General features: G+C 37.7%; 1 protein-coding gene across 1 annotated transcript in view; it reads right to left on the bottom strand.

Annotated features, from left to right (window-relative positions):
- CUL2 (cullin 2) overlaps positions 1-25,847 on the bottom strand; it is a 284,056-nt gene that overhangs the window by 32,058 nt on the left and 226,151 nt on the right. The window contains exons 16-20 of the mRNA XM_053713847.1: positions 21,446-21,523; positions 20,023-20,089; positions 16,722-16,924; positions 3,503-3,604; positions 2,501-2,617 (exon numbers count right to left, since the gene is read on the bottom strand). Of these exons, the coding sequence (XP_053569822.1) occupies positions 2,501-2,617; positions 3,503-3,604; positions 16,722-16,924; positions 20,023-20,089; positions 21,446-21,523 (567 nt within the window). The remainder of the gene's footprint in view (positions 1-2,500; positions 2,618-3,502; positions 3,605-16,721; positions 16,925-20,022; positions 20,090-21,445; positions 21,524-25,847) is intronic.

The following is a 25,847-nucleotide window of genomic DNA, read 5'->3' as shown; positions in this document are numbered from 1 at the left end:
TATACTGATAACATCATAGTCCTCTTCTGCAACTAAGAGCTTCAGCTTCCCATTTTACCTGTCATGCTTCTTGCATTTGTTGTCATACATTTAATTTTCATGTGCTTTCTGCTGCTACTTGGTGTGCTTTCCTTCATACTTTCTAATGTGACAATTCTTAAGTCATCTCTTCCTTGAGATATTATAGGAGTGACATATTCACAGATTAATCTCTGTTATATTGTGTTCTAACTGACCCTACCCCCCTTTGCCTAGTTTAAAAGATTCTCTAAACGTGCTACCATCCTTTCCCCCAACACACCTCACCCCATGTCATTTAGGTGCAATCCATCCTTACTGTACAAATTGTACCCAAGTGAAAAGTCAGCTCAGTGTTCTAAAAAGTCAAACCCCTCATTTTTACACCATGTTTTTAACCATGAATTAACAGACCCTAGCTCCTTCTGCCTTACTGAGTTAGCATATGGCACTGGTAATATCTCCGAAAATATTACTTTGGAGGTCCTTGCTTTAAGCTTGCTACCTAACTCCCTGAAGTCATTTTTTAGGACTCCATGGTTAGTACAGCAATTTAGGACCATCACAGGACAGATGTTTTATGGTATTTGCCCCTCATCCGCTGGGAAAAGGTTCTGAATTTCTGCTGGGTAAGGCTGATTTTCCTAGCGAAACCCAACTTTTAAAATTATGGGGTGGCGAAAAGTGAGATTAAAATCCTCCACTAAGCACAAAATTTAGAGAAAATAACTCATTGTGTAGCCCATTAACAAATCTGGACAAAGTCAAAAATTATTTTCGTCAATTTTATATCTTGAAGATATCACATATTATTGGTTTTGTAGTTAGTTCTCAACACTGAATTTGGGTCTGCAGAAATAGCATGCCCCTTCTTCACAGCCAAAATGTTATAAAATAAACATACAGAGATGAGAAATAGCCCTTAAAGGGACATAACCATGAAGGAAAACTTTTGGGTTTCAGATAGAACACACAATATTCAGATTTACTTCTATTATCAAGTCTGCTTAATTTTCTTGGTATCCTTTGTTAAAAGAGAGCAATGCTCTACAGGGGACTAGCTGAACACATTGGGTGAGACCGTGACAAGCAGCTAGTTCACAGTAGTGTATTGCTTCTGAGCCTACCTATGTATTATTTTTAACAGTGGATACCAAGACGAAGCAAATTAGATGAAAAGTAAATTAAAAAAATTGTATGTTCTCTCTGAATCATAAAACTTTAATTTTGACTTTACTGTTCCTTTAATGCCATTGCTCCCCTGTAAATCCATGTACGTGGAATCAACCAATACTAGAAGCTCACTGAACAGAAGATTTTGAGTGGAATAGATTTGCACAAGGACCTACGTGTGAACGGGGGGGGGGGGGGAAGCAATAAAAACTAAATATAATGTTATTGTTTTAGTTAAATAAAACTAATGTAATGGTTATTTTTCTTTAGTAAAAGTGATGGTAACCCCCCTTTGAATAAACAAATCAGCAATGTTAGTGATGTTTTAGATGAACTTTAATTCATTAGTTGTAATGAAGATGCGCTACAACTCATCAAAATCAGCCTCAAATTCTGCACAAAAAATAATCTGCTCTTCTAACTAAATCAATCTTCTTCTCTCTCAATCTGCAAGGTCATCAATCTGCCTAAAATATTTGAAAAACTGTATTTTATCAACAAGCAATGATGTACCATGCACATTGTATAAACACTTATACTAAACGAATATGTATTTGTCATAATAGGGATTCATTCTCATAAATGGTTATACTGCTGCAGACAAAATATAAACATATAAACGAATTTAAACCTATGGTGTACTTTATCTTTCAAGGTTAATCGCTCAGTACAGAAAGTAAACACAAACTTCAATTTCTGCAGTGTCTACAAGGACATAGCGAGCCTACAATGACCGTTTAATCTCAACTGAAAAAACAAGGGAACATTTTAATATGGACTGCTTGATTAAAGGGACATGTATCTCAATTTTTTTCTTTCATGATTCAGATAGAGCTTACATTTTTAAACAACTTTACAATTTACTTGTGTTATTAAAAATTGCTTAATTCTTTTTTGAATGAGAAGCAATGCACTACTGGGAGCTAGCTGAAGACATTGGGTAAGCCAATGACAAGAGAAATCTATGTCCAGCTTTGCTGCTATTGAGCCTACCTAGGTATGATTTTCAACAGGTGGAATTATAAAAGTTTTCTATCCCTCACACTCCGTACAAAAGGGTCAGTCTTAGTTTGTGGGTGCTACTTTACTTAGTAATATTGTTAGGACATTATTTGCCGACTCCAGTTCTGAAGTATTCCTAACATATTAGATTTAAAGGATTCTCGTAGCTTAGCACAGGTGTGTCAGTCACCAAGAATGAACCTATAGATCAAAGCCGGACATAGACAACCATATAGTCTGTCTAATTAGTGTTACTTGAGTACAGAGCTGGAGAGCCGCTGTGTTAATGAATGGAGAATTTACGTACCTCTTGTATTAAAGCATTATGTCGCAGTATTTTCCGTGCTTTCATGATTCGAACTATAGCAGCTTGAAGGTACATTTTACGGTCTTCATCTACAGCACTCCTTGTCTGTTCCACCTCCTGAATAGGAAAGTCATCACACCGTTATTAGAACTTACTATTCAATGAGACTAAGCAAATCTATAATAATGTAGCTAGTTGTATTTTGGAAGGTAAAAGTGCACACAGTACAAAACATAAAAGTAATAGCATCATGAAAAATGGGGTATAAAAATAATGAAACCTAAAGAACAGAAACTTATATATCACTTCTGAAATTTCTTTTACTTTTCTGAACAAGAAAAATGCAGTGTCTCTAACCAAAGAGGTTGTTTAAGTTGCATATTGATGAGAAGTCAACTCAGACCTTTATGTCTCCTATACCTATCTATAATCTAGATAACAATAACATCATACGTATATATTATCATCATTTATTTGTAAACAGCTGCCAATTTGCACTCTTTGGATATATGATTCAAGGTAAAAAATAAATACCTATACATAAAACAGACTAAGCAAGATAAATACATGTGGAGACAGGCCATGGCCAAAAGAGCTCACAATCTACTAGTGTACCATCAGATTGTGAGTTTCTGTAAAGCATTGCCAAGTCACCAAAACATCAAGGATCATTACAATGCCTGAAATATATAAAATGGTTAGTGCTCCTGAAAAATAACTAAAATAATGACACCATTATTACTGGGTTAATGAGAAAATAACAACCCATAAAACTGTTTTTAAGTAATTAATACTACTTTGTTTCTCAAGGACTCGCATACCCTTGAAAGTCTACTGCTTGCCAAGCGTGTGATCACATCGTACTAATCCCAGAACTGACTCACAAGTCTATTAGGAACTATTATCCTGTGCTAATTAAGATCTATTGTTTTAGCAAGTGTAGGGTGTAGTGAGGTATTGTATCATAACAAATGTTTTTTAGAAATATCTTCTGTATCTTACCTGGGGCGTGTCCTTCTGCATAGGTGTAGTTATTTTAAATTTTGTTCTTTTACTGCTGAAATTCATGTTTAATGAAAATATTGATTCTCCATCTACATCTTCCTGCGTCAAAATAAAGTTATGTTAATAAATTGACTAACAAACCTCCCCAACTGAACTAAATCCAGAGGTGTCTCTAGGAACCATACATGGGTGCCCCACAGAGTTCTGCAGTCAGAATTAAAGTAATTGCCAAAGGTCTACTACTTAAATAAAAAGCATTCACATGCATTTATCTATATACACGCTAATACACACAAAGCCGTGGGAAAACATCACTTTCGGCGGGAGGGGTAGCCATGAGGTAGTGTCATTAAAGGGACAGTCTACACTACAATTTTTATTGTTTAAAATGATAGATAATCCGTTTATTACCTATTCCCCAGTTTGTGCATTACAAACACAGTTATATTAATATACTTTTTACCTCTGTGATTACCTTGTATCTAAGCATCTTCTGACAGCCCCCTGATCACATGACTATTGACTTGCATTTAGTGCTGTGTTGTGCTGACTCTTAAATAACTTCATGGGCTTGAACACAATGTTATCTATATGGCCCACATGAACTAAAACTCCCCTGTTGTGAAAAACTAATAAAAAAGTATGCGACAAGAGGCTTAGAAACAGGCAGACATTTACAGTTGACTGTCCCTATAAACTACAAGTTTAGAAATATGTAAAATAAAAACCTAAGCGAGGCGTAAGTCTGTTTCCACTTTTTCTTTTTAAAATGTTTTATTTACTAAAGTATTTAACAAATATATATTATGCATAGTGCACATTTCGAGTAAGTGCAGAGTCTAATTTAACAATATGTTAAAAGCATAAATAATGCTGGAAGTTGGTTGTCTAATCTGCAAGGCAAATTATTTCATAAACTAAAAAAAGGGACATTCTAATGCAGAAAAAACATAATTTATGTAAGAACTTACCTGATAAATTCATTTATTTCATATTGGCAAGAGTCCATGAGCTAGTGATGTATGGGATATACAATCCTACCAGGAGGGGCAAAGTTTCCCAAACCTCAAAATGCCTATAAATACACCCCTCACCAAGCCCCCAATTCAGTTTTAACGAATAGCCAAGTAGTGGGGTGATAAAGAAAGGAGTAAAAAGCATCAACAAAGGAATTTGGAAATAATTGTGCTTTATACAAAAAATCATAACCACCACAACAAGAGTGGGCCTCATGGACTCTTGCCAATATGAAAGAAATTAATTTATCAGGTAAGTTCTTACATAAATTATGTTTTCTTTCATGTAATTGGCAAGAGTCCATGAGCTAGTGACGTATGGGATAGCAATACCCAAAATGTGGAACTCCACGCAAGAGTCACTAGAGAGGGAGGGATAAAAATAAAAACAGCCATGTCTCGCTGAAAAAATAATCCACAACCCAAAATAAGTTAATTCTCATTAAATGAAAAGAAAAAACTTAAAACATAAGCAAAAGAATCAAACTGAAACAACTGCCTGAAGAACTTTTCTACCAAAAACTGCTTCCGAAGAAGCGAATATATAAAAAACAGTAGATTCTAGTCAATGTATGCAAAGAAGACCAAGTTGCTGCTTTGCAAATCTGAACTGAAGCTTCATTCTTAAAAAGCCCACGAAGTGGAGCCCTATCTAGTAGAATGAGCTGTAATTCTCTGAGACGGGGCTTGACCCGACCCCAAATAAGCTGAATGAAACCAAAGCTTAACCACGAAGCCAAGGAAACGTCAGAAGCCCTCTGACCTTTCCTAAAACCAGAAAAGAGAACAAATAGACTAGAAGTCTTCTTGAAATATTTAGTAGTTTCAACATAATATTTCAAAGCTCTTACCACATCCAAAGAATGGAAGGATTTCTCCAAAGAATTCTTAGGATTAGGACACAAGGAAGGGACAACAAATTCTCTATTAATGTTGTTAGAAATCACAACCTTAGGAAATAATTGAAATGAAGTCCGCAAAACCGCCTTATCCTGATGAAAAATCAGAAAGGAGATTCACAATAAAGAGTAGATAATTCAGAAACTCTTCTAGCAGAAGAGATGGCCAAAAGGAACACTTTCCAAGAAAGTAGTTTAATATCCAAAGAATGCATAGGCTCAAATGGAGGAGCCTGTAAAGCCCACAAAACCAAATTAAGACTCCAAGGAGGAGAGATTGATTTAATGACAAGCTTGATACAAACCAAAGCCTGTTAAAAACAGTGAATATCGGGAAGCTTAGCAATCTTTCTGTGAAATAAGACAGAAAAAGCAAAGATTTGTCCCTACAAGGAACTTGCAGACAAAACTTTATCCAAACCATCCTGAAGAAACTGAAAAAATTCTAGGAATTCTGAAAGAATGCAAAGCGAATTTATAAAAAGAACACCATGAAAATAAGTCTTCCTAACTCGATAAAAAATCTTTCTAGAAACAGATTTACGAGCCTGTAACATAGTATTAATCACTGAGTCAGAGAAACCTCTATTACTGAGCACTAGGCTTTCAATTCCCATACCTTAAAATTTTATGATTTGAAATCCTGATGGAAAAAAACAGACCTTAAAAAAGAAGATCCGACCTAAATGGAAGAGGCCAAGGTTGGCAACTGGACATCCGAACAAGATCCGCATACCAAAACCTGTGAGGCCATGCTGGAGCTACCAGCAATACAAATGATTGTTCCATGATGATTTTGGATATCACTCTTGGAAGAAGAACTAGAGGCGGGAAAATATAAGCAGGTTGGTAGCACCAAGGAAGTGTTAATGCAACCACTGCTTCTGCCTGAAGATCCCTAGACCTGGACAGGTACCTAGGAAGTTTCATGTTTAGATGAGAAGCCATCAGATCTATTTCTGGAAAACCCCACATCTGAACAATCTTAGAAAACACATGATGGAGAGACCTCTCCCCCGGATGTAAAGCCTGACGGCTGAGATAATCTGCTTCTCAATTGTCTACAGCTGGGATATGTACCACAGAAATTAGACAAGAGCTGGATTCCGCCCAAGAAAGTATTCAAGACACTTCTATCATAGCTAGGGGACTGTGAGTTTCACCCTGATAATTGACATATGCCACAGCTGTGATATTGTCTGTCTGAAAACAAATTAACGGTTCTCTCTTCAACAGAGGTCAAGCCTGAAGGGCCCTGAAAATTGCACGGAGGTCCAAAATATTGATTGGCAATCTCGCCTCTTGAGATTTCCAAATCCCTTGTGCTGTCAGAGATCCCCAAACAGCTCCCCAACCTGAAAAGACTCGCATCTGTTGAGATCACAGTCCAGGTTGGACGAAGCAAAGAGGCCCCTAGAACTATACGATGGTGATCTAACCATCAAGTCAGAGATAGTCAAACACTGGGATTTAAGGATATTAATTGTGATATCCTTGTATAATCCCTGCACCATCCCTGTATACAAAGCTGGAGAGGTCTCATATAAAGACGAGCAAAGAGAATCACGTCCGATGCTGCAGTCATGAGACCTAAAACTTCCATGCACATAGCTACTGACTCTTATCTGTTAGAGACAGAGTCATGGACACTGAATCTATCTTGAAACCTAAAAAGGTGACCCTTGTCTGAGGAATCAATTAACTTTTTGGTAAATTGATCCTCCAACCATGTCTTTGAAGAAACAGCAGTAGTTGATTTGTGTGAGATTCTTCAGAACATAAAGACTGAGCAGGTACCAAGATATCATCCAAATAAGCAAACACCGCAACACGCCACTCTCTGATAACAGAGAGTAGGACACCAAGAACCTTTGAAAAGACTTCTAGAGCTGTCGCTAGACCAAAAAGGAAGAGCAACAAATTGATAATGCTTGTCTAAAAAAGAAAATTTCAGAAATTGAAAGCAATCTGGATGAATCAGAATATGAAGATATGCATCATGTAAGTCTATTGTGGACATATAATGTCCTTGCTGAACAAAAAGCAGAATAGACCTTATAGTCACCATTTTGAAAGTTGGTACTCTTACATATCGATTCAAAATTTTTAGATCCAAAAACTGTTCTGAATGAAATTACTTTCTTTGGGACAATGAATATATTTGAATAAAAAGCCCAGACCCTGTTCCTGAAACGGAACTGGCATGATTACCCCTGTTAACTCCAGGTCTGAAACACACTTCAGGAAAGCCTGAGCCTTTACCGAGTTTGCTGGAATGCGTGAGAAAAAAAAAAAATCTCACAGGCGGTCTTACTCTGAATCCTATTCTGTACCCCTGAGAGACAATATTCTGAATCCAATGATTTTGGACCGAATTGATCCAAACATCTTAGAAAAATTTTAATCTGCCCCCTACCATCTGAGTTGGAATAAGATTTGCACCTTCATGCGGATTTAGGGGTTGGCTTTGATTTATTCCATATTGAAGAAGGCTTTCAATTGGAAACAGATTCCTTGGGGAAGAATTAGGTTTCTGTTCCTTATTTAAGAACAAAAACGGTTAGAAGCTTTAAATTTACCCTTAGATCTTATCTTGAGGCAAAAAAAACTCCCTTCCCCCTAGTGACAGATGAAAATATTGAATCCAACTGAACCAAATAATTTATTACCTTGGAAGAAAGAAATAGCAATCTGGACTTAGAAGTCATATCAGCATTCCAAGATTTAAGCCACAAAGCTCTTTTAGCTAAAATAGCTAAAGACAGAGTTATAACATCAATTTTGATGATAACAAAAAATGGCATCACAAATGAAATTATTAGCATGTTGAATCAAGTTAACAATGCTAGACAAATCATGATTCGATACTTGTTGCGCTAAAGTTTACAACCAAAAAGTTGAAGCAGCTGCAACATCAGCCAAAGAAATTGCAGGCCTAAGAAGAAGGCCTGAAAATAAATAAGCTTCCCTTAGATAAGATTCAAGTTTCCTATCTAAAGGATCTTAACAAGAAATACTATCTTCCGTAGGAATAGTAGTATGTTTAGCAAGAGTAGAGATAGCCCCATCAATTTTGGGACTCTTTCCCAAAACTCCAATCTAATTGGTGGCAAAGGATACAATTTTTTAAACCTTAAAGGGATATTAAACACTTTGAGATGGTAATATAAAAACAGAATTTATGCTTACCTGATAAATTACTTTCTCCAACGGTGTGTCCGGTCCACGGCGTCATCCTTACTTGTGGGAATATCTCTTCCCCAACAGGAAATTGCAAAGAGTCCCAGCAAAGCTGGCCATATAGTCCCTCCTAGACTCCGCCCACCCCAGTCATTCGACTGACGGACAGGAGGAAAAATATAGGAGAAACCATATGGTACCGTGGTGACTGTAGTTAGAGAAAATAATTCATCAGACCTGATTAAAAAACCAGGGCGGGCCGTGGACCGGACACACCGTTGGAGAAAGTAATTTATCAGGTAAGCATAAATTCTGTTTTCTCCAACATTGGTGTGTCCGGTCCACGGCGTCATCCTTACTTGTTGGAACCAATACCAAAGCTTTAGGACACGGATGAAGGGAGGGAGCAAATCAGGTTACCTAAACGGAAGGCACCACGGCTTGCAAAACCTTTCTCCCAAATATAGCCTCCGAAGAAGCAAAAGTATCAAATTTGTAAAATTTGGCAAAAGTGTGCAGTGAAGACCAAGTCGCTGCCTTACATATCTGATCAACAGAAGCCTCGTTCTTGAAGGCCCATGTGGAAGCCACAGCCCTAGTGGAGTGAGCTGTGATTCTTTCAGGAGGCTGCCGTCCGGCAGTCTCGTAAGCCAATCGGATGATGCTTTTAAGCCAAAAGGAAAGAGAGGTAGAAGTCGCCTTTTGACCTCTCCTTTTACCAGAATAGACGACAAACAGAGAAGATGTTTGTCTGAAATCTTTTGTAGCTTCTAAATAGAATTTTAGAGCACGGACTACGTCCAAATTGTGTAACAAACGTTCCTTCTTTGAAACTGGAATTGGACACAAAGAAGGTACAACTATCTCCTGGTTAATATTTTTGTTAGAAACAACCTTTGGAAGAAAACCAGGCTTATTACGCAAAACCACCTTATCTGCATGGAACACTAGATAGGGCGGAGAACACTGCAGAGCAGATAACTCAGAAACTCTTATAGCAGAAGAAATAGCAACCAAAAACAAAACTTTCCAAGATAACAACTTAATATCTATGGAATGTATAGGTTCAAACGGAACCCCTTGAAGAACTGAAAGAACTAGATTTAAACTCCAGGGAGGAGTCAAAGGTCTGTAAACAGGCTTGATCCTAACCAGAGCCTGAACAAATGCTTGAACATCTGGCATAGCTGCCAGTCGTTTGTGTAGTAAGACAGATAAAGCAGAAATCTGTCCCTTTAGAGAACTCGCAGATAATCCTTTATCCAAACCTTCTTGCAGAAAGGAAAGAATCTTAGGAATTTTTATCTTAATCCAAGGGAATCCCTTGGATTCACACCAGCAGATATATCTTTTCCATATTTTATGGTAAATCTTTCTAGTTACCGGTTTTCTGGCCTGAACCAGAGTATCAATCACAGAATCTGAAAACCCACGCTTTGATAGAATCAAGCGTTCAATCTCCAAGCCGTCAGTTGGAGAGAGACCAGATTTGGATGTTCGAATGGACCCTGAACAAGAAGGTCCTGTCTCAAAGGTAGCTTCCATGGTGGAACCGATGACATATTCACCAGGTCTGCATACCAAGTCCTGCATGGTCACGCAGGAGCTATCAAGATCACCGAGGCCCTCTCCTGTTTGATCCTGGCTACCAGCCTGGGAACGAGAGGAAACGGTGGAAACACATAAGCTAGGTTGAAGGTCCAAGGCGCTACTAGTGCATCCACTAGAGTCGCCTTGGGATCCCTGGATCTGGACCCGTAGCAAGGAACCTTGAAGTTCTGACGAGACGCCATCAGATCCATGTCTGGAATGCCCCATAATTGAGTCAACTGGGAAAAAATCTCCGGGTGGAGTTCCCACTCCCCCGGATGGAATGTCTGACGACTCAGATAATCCACTTCCCAGTTTTCCACACCTGGGATGTGGATCGCAGATAGATGGCAGGAGTGATTCTCCGCCCATTGTATTATTTTGGTTACTTCTTTCATCGCCAGGGAACTCCTTGTTCCCCCCTGATGATTTATATACGCAACAGTCGTCATGTTGTCTGATTGAAATCTTATGAATCTGGCCTTTGCAAGCTGAGGCCAAGCCCTGAGAGCATTGAATATCGCTCTTAGTTCCAAAATGTTTATCGGGAGAAGAGACTCTTCCCCAGACCATAGTTCCTGAGCTTTCAGGGATTCCCAGACCGCACCCCAGCCCACTAGACTGGCGTCGGTCGTGACAATGACCCACTCTGGTCTGCGGAAGCTCATTCCCTGGGATAGGTGGTCCAGGGATATCCACCAACGGAGTGAATCTCTGGTCTTCTGATCTACTTGAATCACTGGAGACAAGTCTGTATAGTCCCCATTCCACTGTTTCAGCATGCACAGTTGTAATGGTCTTAGATGAATTCGCGCAAAAGGAACTATGTCCATTGCTGCAACCATCAACCCTACTACTTCCATGCACTGAGCTATGGAAGGACGTGGAACAGAATGAAGAACTTGACAAGCGCTTAGAAGTTTTGACTTTCTGACATCTGTCCGAAAGATCTTCATTTCTAAGGAATCTATTATTGTTCCCAAGAAGGGAACTCTTGTTGACGGAGACAGAGAACTTTTTTCTATGTTCACCTTCCATCCGTGAGATCTGAGAAAGGCCAGAACGATGTCTGTATGAGCCTTTGCTTTTGAAAGGGAAGACGCTTGTATTAGAATGTCGTCCAAGTATGGTACTACTGCAATGCCCCTCGGTCTTAGAACCGCTAGAAGGGACCCGAGTACCTTTGTGAAAATCCTTGGAGCAGTGGCTAATCCGAATGGGAGGGCCACAAACTGGTAATGTTTGTCCAGAAAGGCGAACCTTAGGAACTGATGATGTTCTTTGTGGATAGGAATATGTAAGTATGCATCCTTTAGATCCACGGTAGTCATAAATTGACCTTCCTGGATAGTGGGTAGAATCGTTCAAATGGTTTCCATCTTGAACGATGGTACCCTGAGAAATTTGTTTAGGATCTTTAAATCCAGAATTGGTCTGAAGGTTCCCTCTGTTTTGGGAACTACGAACAGATTTGAGTAAAATCCCATTCCTTGTTCCGTCATTGGAACTGGGTGTATCACTCCCATCTTTAACAGGTCTTCTACACAATGTAAGAACGCCTGTCTCTTTATTTGGTTTGAGGATAAGTGAGACATGTGGAACCTTCCCCTTGGGGGTAGTTCCTTGAATTCCAGAAGATAACCCTGAGAAACTATTTCTAGCGTCCAGGGATCCTGAACATCTCTCGCCCAAGCCTGAGCAAAGAGAGAGAGTCTGCCCCCCCACTAGATCCGGTCCCGGATGGGGGGCTACTCCTTCATGCTGTTTTGTTAGCGGTAGCAGGCTTCTTGGTCTGCTTACCCTTGTTCCAGCCTTGCATCGGTTTCCAGGCTGGTTTGGACTGTGAGGCATTACCCTCTTGCTTAGAGGATGCAGAATTAGAGCCCGGTCCGTTCCTGAAATTACGAAAGGAACGAAAATTAGACTTATTCTTGGCCTTGAAAGGCCTATCTTGTGGGAGGGCATGACCCTTTCCCCCAGTGATGTCTGAGATAATCTCTTTCAATTCTGGTCCAAAGAGAGTTTTACCCTTGAAGGGGATGTTAAGCAATTTTGTCTTGGATGATACATCCGCTGACCAAGACTTTAGCCAAAGCACTCTGCGCGCCACAATTGCAAACCCTGAATTTTTCGCCGCTAATTTAGCTAATTGCAAAGCGGCATCTAAAATAAAAGAGTTAGCCAACTTAAGTGCGTGAACTCTGTCCATAACCTCCTCATATGGAGTCTCTCTACTGAGCGACTTTTCTAGTTCCTCGAACCAGAACCACGCTGCTGTAGTGACAGGAACAATGCACGAAATGGGTTGTAGAAGGTAACCTTTTGCGCAATAATGGCGCGAAAATGAGGCTCAGCCTACAACTGGGAAGGCCCTTCCTGACTGGAAAAGGTGTCTAACATAGTGCCTGACGTTAAAAAACGTTCCCCAAGTTTATAAGTGTGAATTATCAGCATAAACATGTATAAAATGTCCAAATAAAGCAATCGATTTAGCCCATAAAAGTGTCTACCAGTTTTATAGCCCATATTAAACCCTTTATTCTGTTTGAGACTAAGAAAATGGCTTACCGGTCCCCATGAGGGGAAATGACAGCCTTCCAGCATTACACAGTCTTGTTAGAAATATGGCTAGTCATACCTTAAGCAGAAAAGTCTGCTAACTGTTTCCCCCAACTGAAGTTACTTCATCTCAACAGTCCTATGTGGAAACAGCAATCGATTTTAGTTACTGTCTGCTAAAATCATCTTCCTCTCACAAACAGAAATCTTCATCCTTTTCTGTTTCAGAGTAAATAGTACATACCAGCACTATTTTAAAATAACAAACTCTTGATAGTAGAATAAAAAAACTACAACTAAACACCACATACTCTTAACCATCTCCGTGGAGATGTTGCCTGTGCAACGGCAAAGAGAATGACTGGGGTGGGCGGAGTCTAGGAGGGACTATATGGCCAGCTTTGCTGGGACTCTTTGCCATTTCCTGTTGGGGAAGAGATATTCCCACAAGTAAGGATGACGCCGTGGACCGGACACACCAATGTTGGAGAAATGATAAATTGTATATATAAAACAACTCTGCAATATACTTTCATTATTTATTTTGTCCTCTTTGCCTGTAATTCCATTCTGAAATTGTGAGCTTTTCAGTTCCTGTTAGAAATGGAAGTGCAGAACACTGTTAAATCCAGCACAACTATTGGCTGCCCACTCTAGTGACCTATTTATAAGTGTCCCTAATTGGCCACAGCAGAGAAGGTAACACAAGTTACAACATGGCAGCTCCCAGTGTTTTATAGACACTAAAACTTTACACTTATTTTGTCACTTTTTAAACAACTAATGAAACTTTAAAAAATACATCTACATGTTAGTCATGGACTAATCTTTTCTTTGAATGCATCATTCTATCTAGCATGTATTTAGTGTTTAATGTCCCTTTAAAGAAGGAATAAAAGTACCACCAGGCCTATTCCATTCCTTAGAAATCATATCAGAAATAGCATCAGGAACTGAAAAAAAACCTCTGAAATAACCACAAGAGGTTTATAAACAAAATTTAAACGTTTACTAGCTTAAAAATCAAGAGGACTAGTCTCCTCAATATCCAATATAATCAACACTTCTTCAACAAAGAACGAACGTACTCCATTTTAAATAAATAAGTAGATTTGTTAGTGTCAACATCTGAGGAAGGATCTTCCAAATTGTGCTACACTGACTGCAATTAGTCACAATCAAGAATTTACCTGTTATTTTAAGTGGAACAAAATGGAGTAATCACAATGTTATAAAGTGCTAAATAGTTATAAGTTCCTCCCTTACTAGGAGTTGTCTTAAACAGAGGGCAGGCATAATATACTAATTAATCAGTTCGATTAAGCTGTGACCAATTTCGTTTTATCCAATGGCTGTGTTATGATGTAAATAAATTTAGTAGTATGTGTGTTTAGGTTAAGCTATGATTACGGCTTCTTGCTGAAACGCGTATGCTTAACACAGCTTATCTTTGAACTCTGCACTGTTGTGTATTTTATGGTGATGAATTGAACTTTTAATCTACCCTTTGGGGTTAAATAAATGCTACGTTTTAACTTTTCGGATTGGCTCGGTTCTCTCTTTATTTTTCATCGAAGGATCTTCTGAATCAGATAGATCCTTGTCAGAGGAGGATAATTCCGTATGTTGTCGGTCATTTGAAATTTCATCAACTTCATGAGAAGTTTAAAAAGACCATTACATTTATTAGAAGGCGGGATGGCAGACAAAGCCTTCTGAATAGAATCAGCAAAAAATTCTTATAAATTCACAGGTATATCTTGCACAATCGATGTTAAAAGAACAGCAACAGGCAATGTATTATTACTGATGGACACATTCTCTGCATGTAAAAGTTTATCATGACAACTTATTACAAACCACAGCTGGAGATATAATCTCTATAAGATTACAACAAATGTACTTAGCTTTGGTAGAACTGTTATCAGTCAGCAGGATTCCAACAGTGTTTTCTGAGACAGGAACAGATTGAGACATCTTGCAAAATGTATGAGAAAAAAAAACATATAAAGCAAAATTATCAATTTCCTTATATGGCAGTTTCAGGAATGGGAAAAAATGCAAACAGAATAGCCCTCTGACATAGAAAAAGGCAAGAGGCAAATAGGAATGGGGTCTAAAATAATTAAAATATTTGGCGCCAAGTATGACGCACAACAAACATACAAATATTTTTTGGCGCCAAAAACGTTCGGAAACGACACACTCGCGTCATAGATGACAAATTTGCGTCAACAAACGTAACTTCGCCCCAAAAAATCTTCCGCCAAAAATGACACAAACTTTAGTATTTTGCGCCCTCGCAAGCCTAATTCTGCCCGCGATATAGAAAAAAAAAAAGACAGTCAATTGAAAAAAGACTACACCCCAGGTAAGAAATAAATTTCTAAAAAATGCATTTCCCAGATATGAAACTGACAGTCTGCAAAAGGAAATATACTGAAACCTGAATCATGGCAAATATAAGTACAATACATATATTTAGAACTTATATATATTATGTTTTTATAATATATATATATATATATATATATATATATATATATATATATATATATATAAATACATAAAGTGCCAAACCATAGCTGAGAGTGTCTTAAGTAATGAAAACATACTTACCTGAAGACACCCATGCACATATAGCAGATAGCTAAACCAGTACTGAAACGGTTATCAGTAGAGGTAATGGAATATGAGAGTATATCGTCAATCTGAAAAGGGAGGTAGGAGATGAATCTCTACGACCGATAACAGAGAACCTATGAAATAGATCCCGTGAGGAAAACCATTGCACTCAATAGGTGATACTCCCTTCACATCCCTCTGACATTCACTGTACTCTGAGAGGAAACGGGCTTCAAGAAAGCTGAGAAGTGCATATCAACGTAGAAATCTTAGCACAAACTTACTTCACCACCTCCATAGGAGGCAAAGTTTGTAAAACTTAATTGTGGGTGTGGTGAGGGGTGTATTTATGGGCATTTTGAGGTTTGGGAAACTTTTCCCCTCCTGGTAGGATTGTATATCCCATACGTCACTAGCTCATGGACTCTTGCCAATTACATGAAAGAAATTACAAGCTCTTATTCACCAAAGCATGACATTTTAGCATAAATAACCCTAGATAACTATGTTTTTAACACCTGCCCTGCTAAAAAAAAACAAAAAACCATAACACAGCCAGGAACGTACGGTTGTACGGCTGCTGCTCCTAATTGGATGTCTGGCTGTGTCTAAATCAGCAGTTTCAGTGCTTGCAGCCCTCAAGCAGGAGGGCCCATAATTATCTTAGATAGCTATATTGCATAGTTCTTTTTATATATATGATTTTATATTTATTATTTTATATTACTATCTGAAAGTGTTTAATGTCCCTTTAAGTTTTTTAAAGGGACATTAAACCCACATTTTTTTCTTTCATTATTCAGATAGAGAATACCATTTTAAACAACTTTCTAATTTACTTCTATTATCTAATTTGCTTCATTCTCTTGATATTCTTTCCTGAAAAGCATATCTAGATAGGCTGAGTAGCTTCTGATTGGTGGCTGCACATAGATGCCTCATGTGATTGGCTCACCCGTGTGCATTGCTATTTCTTTAACTAAGGATATCTAAAGAATAAAGCAAATTAGATAGTAGAAGTAAATTGGAATGTTGTTTAAAATTTTATTCTCTGTCTGAATTATGAAAGAACATTTTTGGGTTTAATGTCCCTTTAAGACAATAATTCAGAGAGCTATATTTGTGATAGGCATTTAGTGTCATAAATAAATATATTTGTGGGTCCTTTATTTTTGTATTTATGTAAAAAAAATCAAAACATCTGCAAACAAACTAGTAAGATAAATGTGTGGCTATATTCTTAAACTTTCTAATCTTTTTACTGCTGACACATTTTGAGGTATGTGTACAATATAGGGGACGTATATAAAAGTGAGAGATGGGAGATCTTGTTGAACACACAGATACCTTGTTAGAATCATGATTAATCATCTTGACATCGAGCAGAGATTTGATTGTTTTTGTGAGCTCCTTCTCATTCATCTGTGTGCTGTCTTGAAGCTCTTTATATGTAACAATTTCACTGTTATTGAAGGCGAGCAGAACAGCCATTTGGTATGTAGTAACCATTGCTACATATGGCTTGCACAGGTAATTCATCTTTACCTCACCTATTATTGGAAGGGAAAAAAATAAAGGTTGTATATATTAATAATGTATTAAAATATTAAATGACCAAACTGGTAAAATCACTAGGTAGTAACACTCCCCGTTCACCTTAAAGGGATAAAGAATTGAGAAAAGAAAATGTTCTATGGTGTTATACTATAGCATTTTATTATTGCATTATTACTGCAAAGGAGATACATACATATTTAAAGTCAGGTTCTGAGCAGCAATGCACTAATGCCGATGACAAGAGGCATGCGTGGTAGCCACCTATCACCAGCTATAGCTCCCAGTAGTTCACTGCTGCTCCTGAGCCTACCTTAGCGTGCTTTTCAACAAAGGATACCAAGAGAATTAAGTACATTTGATAATAGAAGTCAACTGAAAATATTAGTTAAAGGGAAATGAAACCCAAATATATTCTCTTGTGATTCAGACAGAGTATACAATTTTTTTAAAAAAAAGTTTCCGATTTACTTATACTATCAAATTTACTTTGTTCTCATAGTATTCTTTGTTGAAGAGATATCCAAGTAGGTAACATTTCTGGAGCAGTAAATAACCGGAAACACTGCTGCCACCTAGTGCTCTGGTAAATGTATAACAGTAAGAGAAATCCTGCCTCTTATATTAGAAAAGTTATTTTATTGCTTGAGCTTTATTGGAATAAGTTGAGAAAAAATGGTGGTTTATCTAAAGACTTAGCGATGTTAGCAACTGACAAAGAAAAAACTTTTTATTTTATAGCATGGTAACACCTATTTACTACTTTAATTTCATTAGATTATTATATACAGGAGCAATGTCTTCAATACTGATTAATGAGATTCCATCTAACATTGGCTAAGTGTATATGTCAAGATTGCCCCCTTTCTCCCTTACTATTTGATCTGACTATAGAGCTTTTAGCCATCTACCTTAGGGAGAAATTTGAGGGAATTTTAATTGGTAAAGAAAAATTACAATTACTACTATATGCAGATGACTCATGTTTCTTAGAAACAACAAGAAAGAAATTCCAATTATCCCTTGTTCAAGAAAATAGAACATTAAATGAATAATTAGTCACGTCTTCCCCTAACTGCAATCTTAATCTAATTAACATGATTTTATTTCCTAAAGTACTGTATCTGTTGCAGAACCGTCCACATTTTATAAACTTTAAAGCTTTTCTTTTTGGTAAAAGGAAACTGCGTATGGCTATAGATAAATTAACAGCTAAAATGTTTTGGTGGCTTTGCATTTCCATCTTTCCAAATGTACCATTTTTCTTTTATGATACAGATAGAGCATGCGATTTTAAAGAACTTTCCAATTTACTTCTTTTATCTAATTAGTTCAGTTCTCTAGGTATCCTTTGTTGAAAATCATATCTAGGTAGGCTCGGGAGCTGGGAGTTAGCTGCTGATTGGTGGCTGCACATATATGCCTCTTGTGATTGGCTTACCAATGTGTTCAGCTAGCTCCCAGTAGTGCATTGCTGCTCCTTCAATAAAGGATACCAAGAGAAAGAAGCACAATTTGTAAGAGAGGTAAATTAAAAGTTGTTTACAAATGCATGTTCTATCTGAATCAGAAAAATAAAAAAAATACAACCCCCTAAATTAGAGTGTTATACATCCCGACTAAAATAAAAGAATTAAGAAAATTTGATAATAGAAATAAACTGAAAAGATTTCTTAAAGGGAAACGAAACCCAAAATGTATTTTATTAGAATTCACACAGAGCATACAATTTAAAAAAAAATATCTTTCTAATTTACTTCTATTATCAAATTTATTTTGCTCTCATAGTATTCTTTGTTGTAGAGATACCTGGGTAGGAAGCATGTATATTTCTGGAGCAGTACATAACTGGAAAAACTGCTGCCACCTAGTGCTCTGGCAAATGTATAACAGTTATAAAATTGATACCATATATCGCTTGAGTCACATGCACGCTCCTACACCTTCCTACCTGTTCTTCAACAAGAAACAATAAGAGAAAGCAGTACATTTGCTTCTAGAAGTACATTTTAGAGTTTTGTTTTTTAATTTTACACTATATCTGAAAATTGTGTGTTTTATGTCATTTTAAAACTGCAAACTCTCCATGAATCGTGCAACAATAATTTTGTATTGTTAGCCCTAAACGTGATTATGCCTGTAGCATACTTCCTTTATGGAGAACAAATACAGCCAAACAACAGTGTCCCACACACTGAGTACAAAGGTCTAAAGAAGAAGGGCCACATACTCATACAGGAATAGGTAACGGCAAAGTAACTAAACAGGTACAGTTACATATCAATAAAATAAGTAATCAGAGCTCACATCAGTGCGAGCTATGGGACTGTTCTATGCAACTCCTTTACTACTTTAAAGGGATATGAAACCCACATTTTTTCTTTAATGATTCAGATAGAATAATTTACTCTTATTCATTTTTCTTTGTTTTCTTGGTATCTTTATATGAAAAGCAGGAATGTAAGTTTATGACCCTGACCATTTTTGGTTCAGCACCTTGGTGGCTGATTCTGCCTATGTTAAAGGGATAGCAAAGTAAAAATCAATCTTTTATTATCCATTCTATTTGCATTGTTTGTTGAGGAGTAAGAATATGTAGTCTCATGAGTACTAAAGCACGACTAGGAGCTAGCTGAATACATTAGGAGAGCCAATGACAAGAAGCATATATGTGTAACCAGCTAGCTCCCAGTAGTATACTGCTGTCCATCCGCCTACCAAGGTTTACTCTCCAACAAAGGATACCAAGCGAACAAAGCAGATACTTAAAATGACATGTTCTATCTTAATCATGAAAGTGTTATTTTGACATTGAAACAAGATCCTTTACCTTTCGGTTAGCGGATGGCGCTTAAGTGCCAGCTGTTGTCATTAGTGGAGAAGTGTCACAATAGAGCTTGTAAGCCCGAGGTAAAATCAAAACACCTTTATTGTTTCACATTAAAAACATACAGACACACTGATCCTATGTCCATAAACTCTTATTTTTGGCATTGTCCCTTTAAGTTTGCACAAGACTTTATACCCAAAAGCACCTCAATTAGAGAAATATATAACATCAATGATTTATATGAAATATATTATCGACTATTACCTGTGCAAAGATAGTGCAACCATGTCAGCTTTCTTCCACTGAAATGCTGGTTGTAAAATAATTCAAACTAAAAAACAAAAAACACAAGTTTCAATAAAAACAACGGAAATTATGCAAAAGAAAATTTAGATGAGACACAGTGACATATGACTAGAAAGGTAATTTATACCAATGCACATGAATATGAAAATACCCAGAATCCTGCTCGTTAATAAAAGCAGTATTTTGTCTCCTGTGGGTATCAGTGACACTTTCTGATTCATTAGATCAGTAAAAGGGAATAGCAAGTACTTCATTATGAGACATTTGGAATGGGAATAAAACTGCTATATCTCCCAATAGAGCCCTTTACAATTCTTTAGTAAATTACGAGAGACATTAGAATAGCAGCTCCTGCAGGAGGTTCCTCTTGTGGAACTGAGCATGCTGCAGTGTTTAGCAATATTAAACGTCTCTAATAAACTCACAATATTACAAAAAGATGGAGAGTTAAATGCTCACAGTTATGGGTTTTCTGGGCTCATTCCTGTAGAAACATCAGACAATGTCTCAGTTTGAAGGTTATTTAGGGAACAAAGGAGCAACCAATGCACAAAACAGTAAAATAGATTTGAAGCTAGGAGGATTTTAAGAGTCATCGTCGCTCACTGTATAAATAAAATGTGAAGCACCACATCAGTAATCACTAAATGATCTTTATTCCTGTTCTATTGTAGTCATTTTGCCATTAATTTTCAGATCCGCTGCAGATTTTTTAACTCGCCAAAATAACAGTGGACCGAAACCTAAATTCTGTATAATCCTCCTCCAAAACAATTCTCTCCTATTTCTAGATTTTTCTTGGGTGCAAAGTAATCAAAAGGGAAATTTGCTAAATGTATATGTTCTGATTTCAGCATGTAGTTGTATGTATTACTAAACTTAGCTATGTGTTCTAGACCTCCCAAAAGGGTTAAAGACATAGGTAAAGCTCTGCTAGAGAGAGCAGCAACACTGCAACTGGCAATAAAGAAACCACAGCTAATCAGGTGCAGAATCCATCACTGGTTGGCAGCCTCCAAGCAGCACTTTACCTATGTATTTAATCAATTTGTGATCAGCAATGAAAATGACACACTACAATAAATTAGAGCTTGTGGTTTTGGCATGAGAATATACCTATAGGATTTAGGGAGCTACTACAAATTTCAGTATGTGAGATCCATTGGAAAACATACAGAAATTGGAGACATAATTTGAGGTCAGTACCAAAGTGTCCCATGCAAATAGACAATTAGGGAGGAAGCACTGTCTCCAAAGCCTTTCCACCAATTAATCATATAATATTTTAAAGTGTGTTGTTTTAGAAAATATATCCTATATTGGGGCTTTAATTGTTTCTGTGATAATGAACAATAACCCCCTGTACGGTATCAGCACCCACCATCTGAACACTCTTTTCCAGTTCCTGAGGGATTGCAAACGTAGAAGATGGTGCTTGAGTTAGTGGCCATGCACCAGCCTAAAGGAAAATAATGACAATTAATTGAAGGCTTTACTAGAGGAAAAAACTAAACTATTTCTGAACATACTTATACATTGATTTTTAAATAGGTTCAATATTTCAACAGAAAAAAACTATTAGGCATATTTAAATGGACAGTCTACTCCAGAATTACTATTGCTTAAAAAGATAGATAATTCCTTCATTACCCATTCCCCAGTTTTGCATAACCAACACGGTTATATTAATATACTTTTTACCTCTGTGATTACCTTGTATCTAAGCCCTTGAAAACTGCCCCCTTATTTCAGTTCTTTTGACAGACTTGCATTTTATCCAATCAGTGCATTTTCATAAGTAACTCCAAGGGCATGTGCCCAATATTATCTATATGGCACACATGAACTAACGCCATCTAGCTGTGAAAAACTGTAAAATGCATTGAGATAAGAGGCAGCCTTCAATAATTTAGAAATTAGCATATGAGCTTACCTAGGTTTAGCTTTCAACTAAGAATACCAAAAGATCAAAGCAAATTTGATGATAAAAGTAAAATGGAAAGTTGTTTAAAATTACATGCCCTATCTGAATCATGAAAGTTTCAAATCGACTACACTGTCCCTTTCATAAAACAGTGTTGGGGAATTGGTAATAAAGGGATTATATATATTTTTTTTTAAACAATGACAATTTTCAAGTAGACTGTCCCTTTAAGTGATTCATTATTAGTTGGATCAATGAGAACGTAAACCCAATAAATTAGTTGAACACAAACATTGAATATGGTGATGTTTGTCAGCCCTAACATTGTAAAATGGTAATAATCCGGTTAAAACCGTACAGTTCCACAGATAACATTTGTTTTACGCTAACAGCTGCCTACAGCGCGTTAATCAGAAGTTACACAACAGGCAGGAAACATTGGTAAATGCAGATGTTAAGGTGAATAGAAAGTAACAACTTGCAGGAATGGATGAGGCACAGTGAAGTAAATGCACAAAATGATGTACTGCAGTATCAGAGGACAGAATCCAAAGCATATCTTTTGTATTAAGATTTATTATAATAATGTGTAAATACTGGTAACACTGATACAAATATAGTGAAACATATAGGACTGAGCGCTATCAATATATTAATATGAGGATAACATATCTGGAATTTGGCAGCCATACTATATATCTCTGGTATGTTTATCAAAATACATTTATCATATAAGAGACTTAAATTATATTTTATTTCCAGTTAAGTACGTCTCTCTATTTTCTTTTTTGTATCTATCTATTGGGTACTTATAGAGCGCAAACAAGGCGCTCTTGGGTCACCCTAAGAGTAAAAGGGGAAACCAGACATGGACTCCTTGCACACAGGCTCTAGAGAGATGCACTAACAAACCTCACTAACAAACCCAAAGAGGCCGAAACATATGTCTGGGGCTTGTAGTTCAGAGGAGAATTGCCTGATATTTCAGGGCTGTACTGTCATTGGGTAGGATCAGACTGATATGCTACAGGATACTTCTCCTCTGTGAGAGGTATAGTGTGCTAAGAGAGTATGCACCCTGAGTGGCACTGGCCTTATGAACCAACAAAGTTTTTCTAGCTTTTGTTCTGTCTCAGTTGAGTGGGTCTCTCTATTTGCTTTCTAAAATGCAAGTCTATAAATAGCAATGAAATAAGGGGGCAGTCTGCAGAGGCTTAGAGTCAAGGCAATCACAGAGGTAAAAAAACTAAATTTATGCTTACCTGATAAATTTCTTTCTTTTCGGCATGGAGAGTCCACATTTTCATTCCAATTACTAGTGGGATATTCACTCCTGGCCAGCAGGAGGCGGAAAAGAGCACCACAGCAGAGCTGTTAAGTGTCACTTCCCTTACCCATAACCCCCATTCATTCGGCCGAAGGGAAACGGATAAAGAAGATAACACAAGGTTATAGAGGTGTCTGAGGTTTGTACAAAAAAAACCTGCCATCTAAAATTTAATGAAGGGCAGGTCCGTGGACTCTCCATGACCGGAAAAAAAGACATTTATTAGGTAAGCATAAATTGTGTTTTCTTTCCTATGGCATAGAGAGTCCACAATTTAATTCCAATTACTAGTGGGAGCCAATACCCAAGCTAGAGGACACAGAATGAAAAGGGAGGGAGAACAAGACAGGCGGACCTAAAGAGAAGGCACTACCTCATAAAAAACTATTCTACCAAAAGAAGTCCCAGCAGAGGCAAAAAAAAAAATCAAAATTTGTAAAATTTTGGAAAAAGGAATGCAATGAGGACCATAAGTCAGTCTTGCAAATTAGTACCACAGAAGCTTCCTCTTTGAAAGACCAGGAAGAAAAGACAGCTCTAGAGGAATGAGCCTTAATTCTCTCAGGAGGCTGATGTCCAGCTGTCTCATAAACTAATCGAATAACACTTCTCCACCAGAGAGAAAAAGAGTGGTAGAAGTGGCCTTCTGACCCTTATGTTTACCTGAGAAAAACACAAACAGGGCAGAAGTCTGACGAAAATCTTTAGTTGCTTGAAGGTAAAATATTTGAACACGCACAACATCCAAGTTATGCAAAAGACATTCCTTCTGGGAAGAAGGATTGTGACAAAAAGAAGGAACAATTTCCTGATTATTATTGCGATCCTGTGCTACCTTAGGGAGAAACCCCAGTTTAGTATGGAGGACCGCCTTATCAGCATGAAAAATAAGGTAAGGGGAATAACTCTGCAGAGAAGCAAGAAATAGCAATAAGAAACAAAACATTCCAAGATAGTAATTTAATATCAACAGAATTCATCGACCCAAAAGGAGCCTCCTGCAAAACTTTAAAAACAAGATTAAGGCTCCAAGGAGGAGCAACAGGTTCAAACACAGGCCTGATTCTGACCAAGGCCTGAACAAAAGATTGAACATCTGGCAGATCTGCCAGACGTTTATGCAAAAGAATAGACAGTGCAGAAATCGGACCCTTCAGAATACTAACCGACAAACCTTTCTCCAGGCCCTCCTGAAGAAAAGACAAAAATCGAGGAACCCTTACTCTGTTCCACTAGAAACCCTTTGAATCACACCAATAAAGGTATTTGCGCCATACCTTATGGTAAATCTAGCGAGTAACAGGCTTGCAAGCCTGAAACATGGAATCAAAGATATTCTCAGAGAAGCCACGCCTAGCCAAAACTATGCGATCAATTTCCAAGCAGTCAGCTTCAGGGAATTCAGATATGGATGGAGGAATGGAACCTGAAGTAGAAGGTCCTTCCTCAGCTGAAAATTCCAAAGTTGGAAGAGATGACATCTCCCCCAGATCCGCAAACCAGATCCTGCAAGGCCAAGCAGGAGCTATGAGAATCACAGACGCTTTCTCCATATTGATACGAACTCGTGAAAGGAGAGCAAATGGGGGAAACAGGTATGCTAGACCGAAATTCCAAGGAACCGTCAGAGTCTATCAGAACGGCTTTTGAATCACTAGATCTAAAACTGTACTAGGAAGCTTGGCAACTTGACACAACACCATCAGATCCAACTCTGGAACCCCCCACCTGAGGGTTATCATCAAGAATAACTCCGGATGGAAAGGCCACTCCCCGATGAAAGGATTTGCCCGCTCCTAAAATCCGCTTCCCACCTAAATCACCCCTGGAATGTAGACGACATATAGGAAACAGTCTAGAAACTCCTCCCACTGCAGAATACAGAACACCTCCTTCAATGCTAATGAACTCCGAGCCCCCCCCTGGTAGAAGATGTATGCCACCGAAGAGATGTCCGATTGGAAAGTGAAAAACCAGACCAAGGCTAGTTGAGGTCAAGCTGTCAAGGCATTGAAGATTGTTCTTAACTATAAGATAATTATGAAAATAGAAGACTCTTCAAGTACAAAAAACCCTAAGCTCTTTTTAAAAAGCTCCAAAGAGTTCCCCATCCCACCAGGCTGGGGTCCGTGGTCACTATGACCCAGGAATGTCTCAGGAAGCATGAACCTTGAGACAGATGGTCCTATCAAATTATAGAGAATCTTGTTAGGGAATCTAAAACTATCCTCTAAGATAGATCTGAGTGGTCTCCTTTCCATTGTCCGAGCAGGTATAACTGTAGAGGTCTCAGATGGAAACAAACAAAAGCAATAATGTCCATGGAAAAAACCATTAGAATATAGGACTTTCTGATATTAGTCAGGAAAACCTTCAACATTCATGGATAAAGAGCTTATGATCACGTCCAAAAAGCATACCCGGAGATAGTTAACAGGGAACACCTTCCAGTATATTCTCCATCTATGAGAACTATAACTAGACAATAGAAATATCTGTATGAGATCCGTAGAAAAGTCTGTATGAGATCCT

Source organism: Bombina bombina, chromosome 5, assembly GCF_027579735.1.
Source record: "Bombina bombina isolate aBomBom1 chromosome 5, aBomBom1.pri, whole genome shotgun sequence".
Classification (NCBI taxonomy): Eukaryota; Metazoa; Chordata; class Amphibia; order Anura; family Bombinatoridae; genus Bombina; species Bombina bombina.
This window is presented reverse-complemented; position numbering and strand designations above follow the sequence as displayed.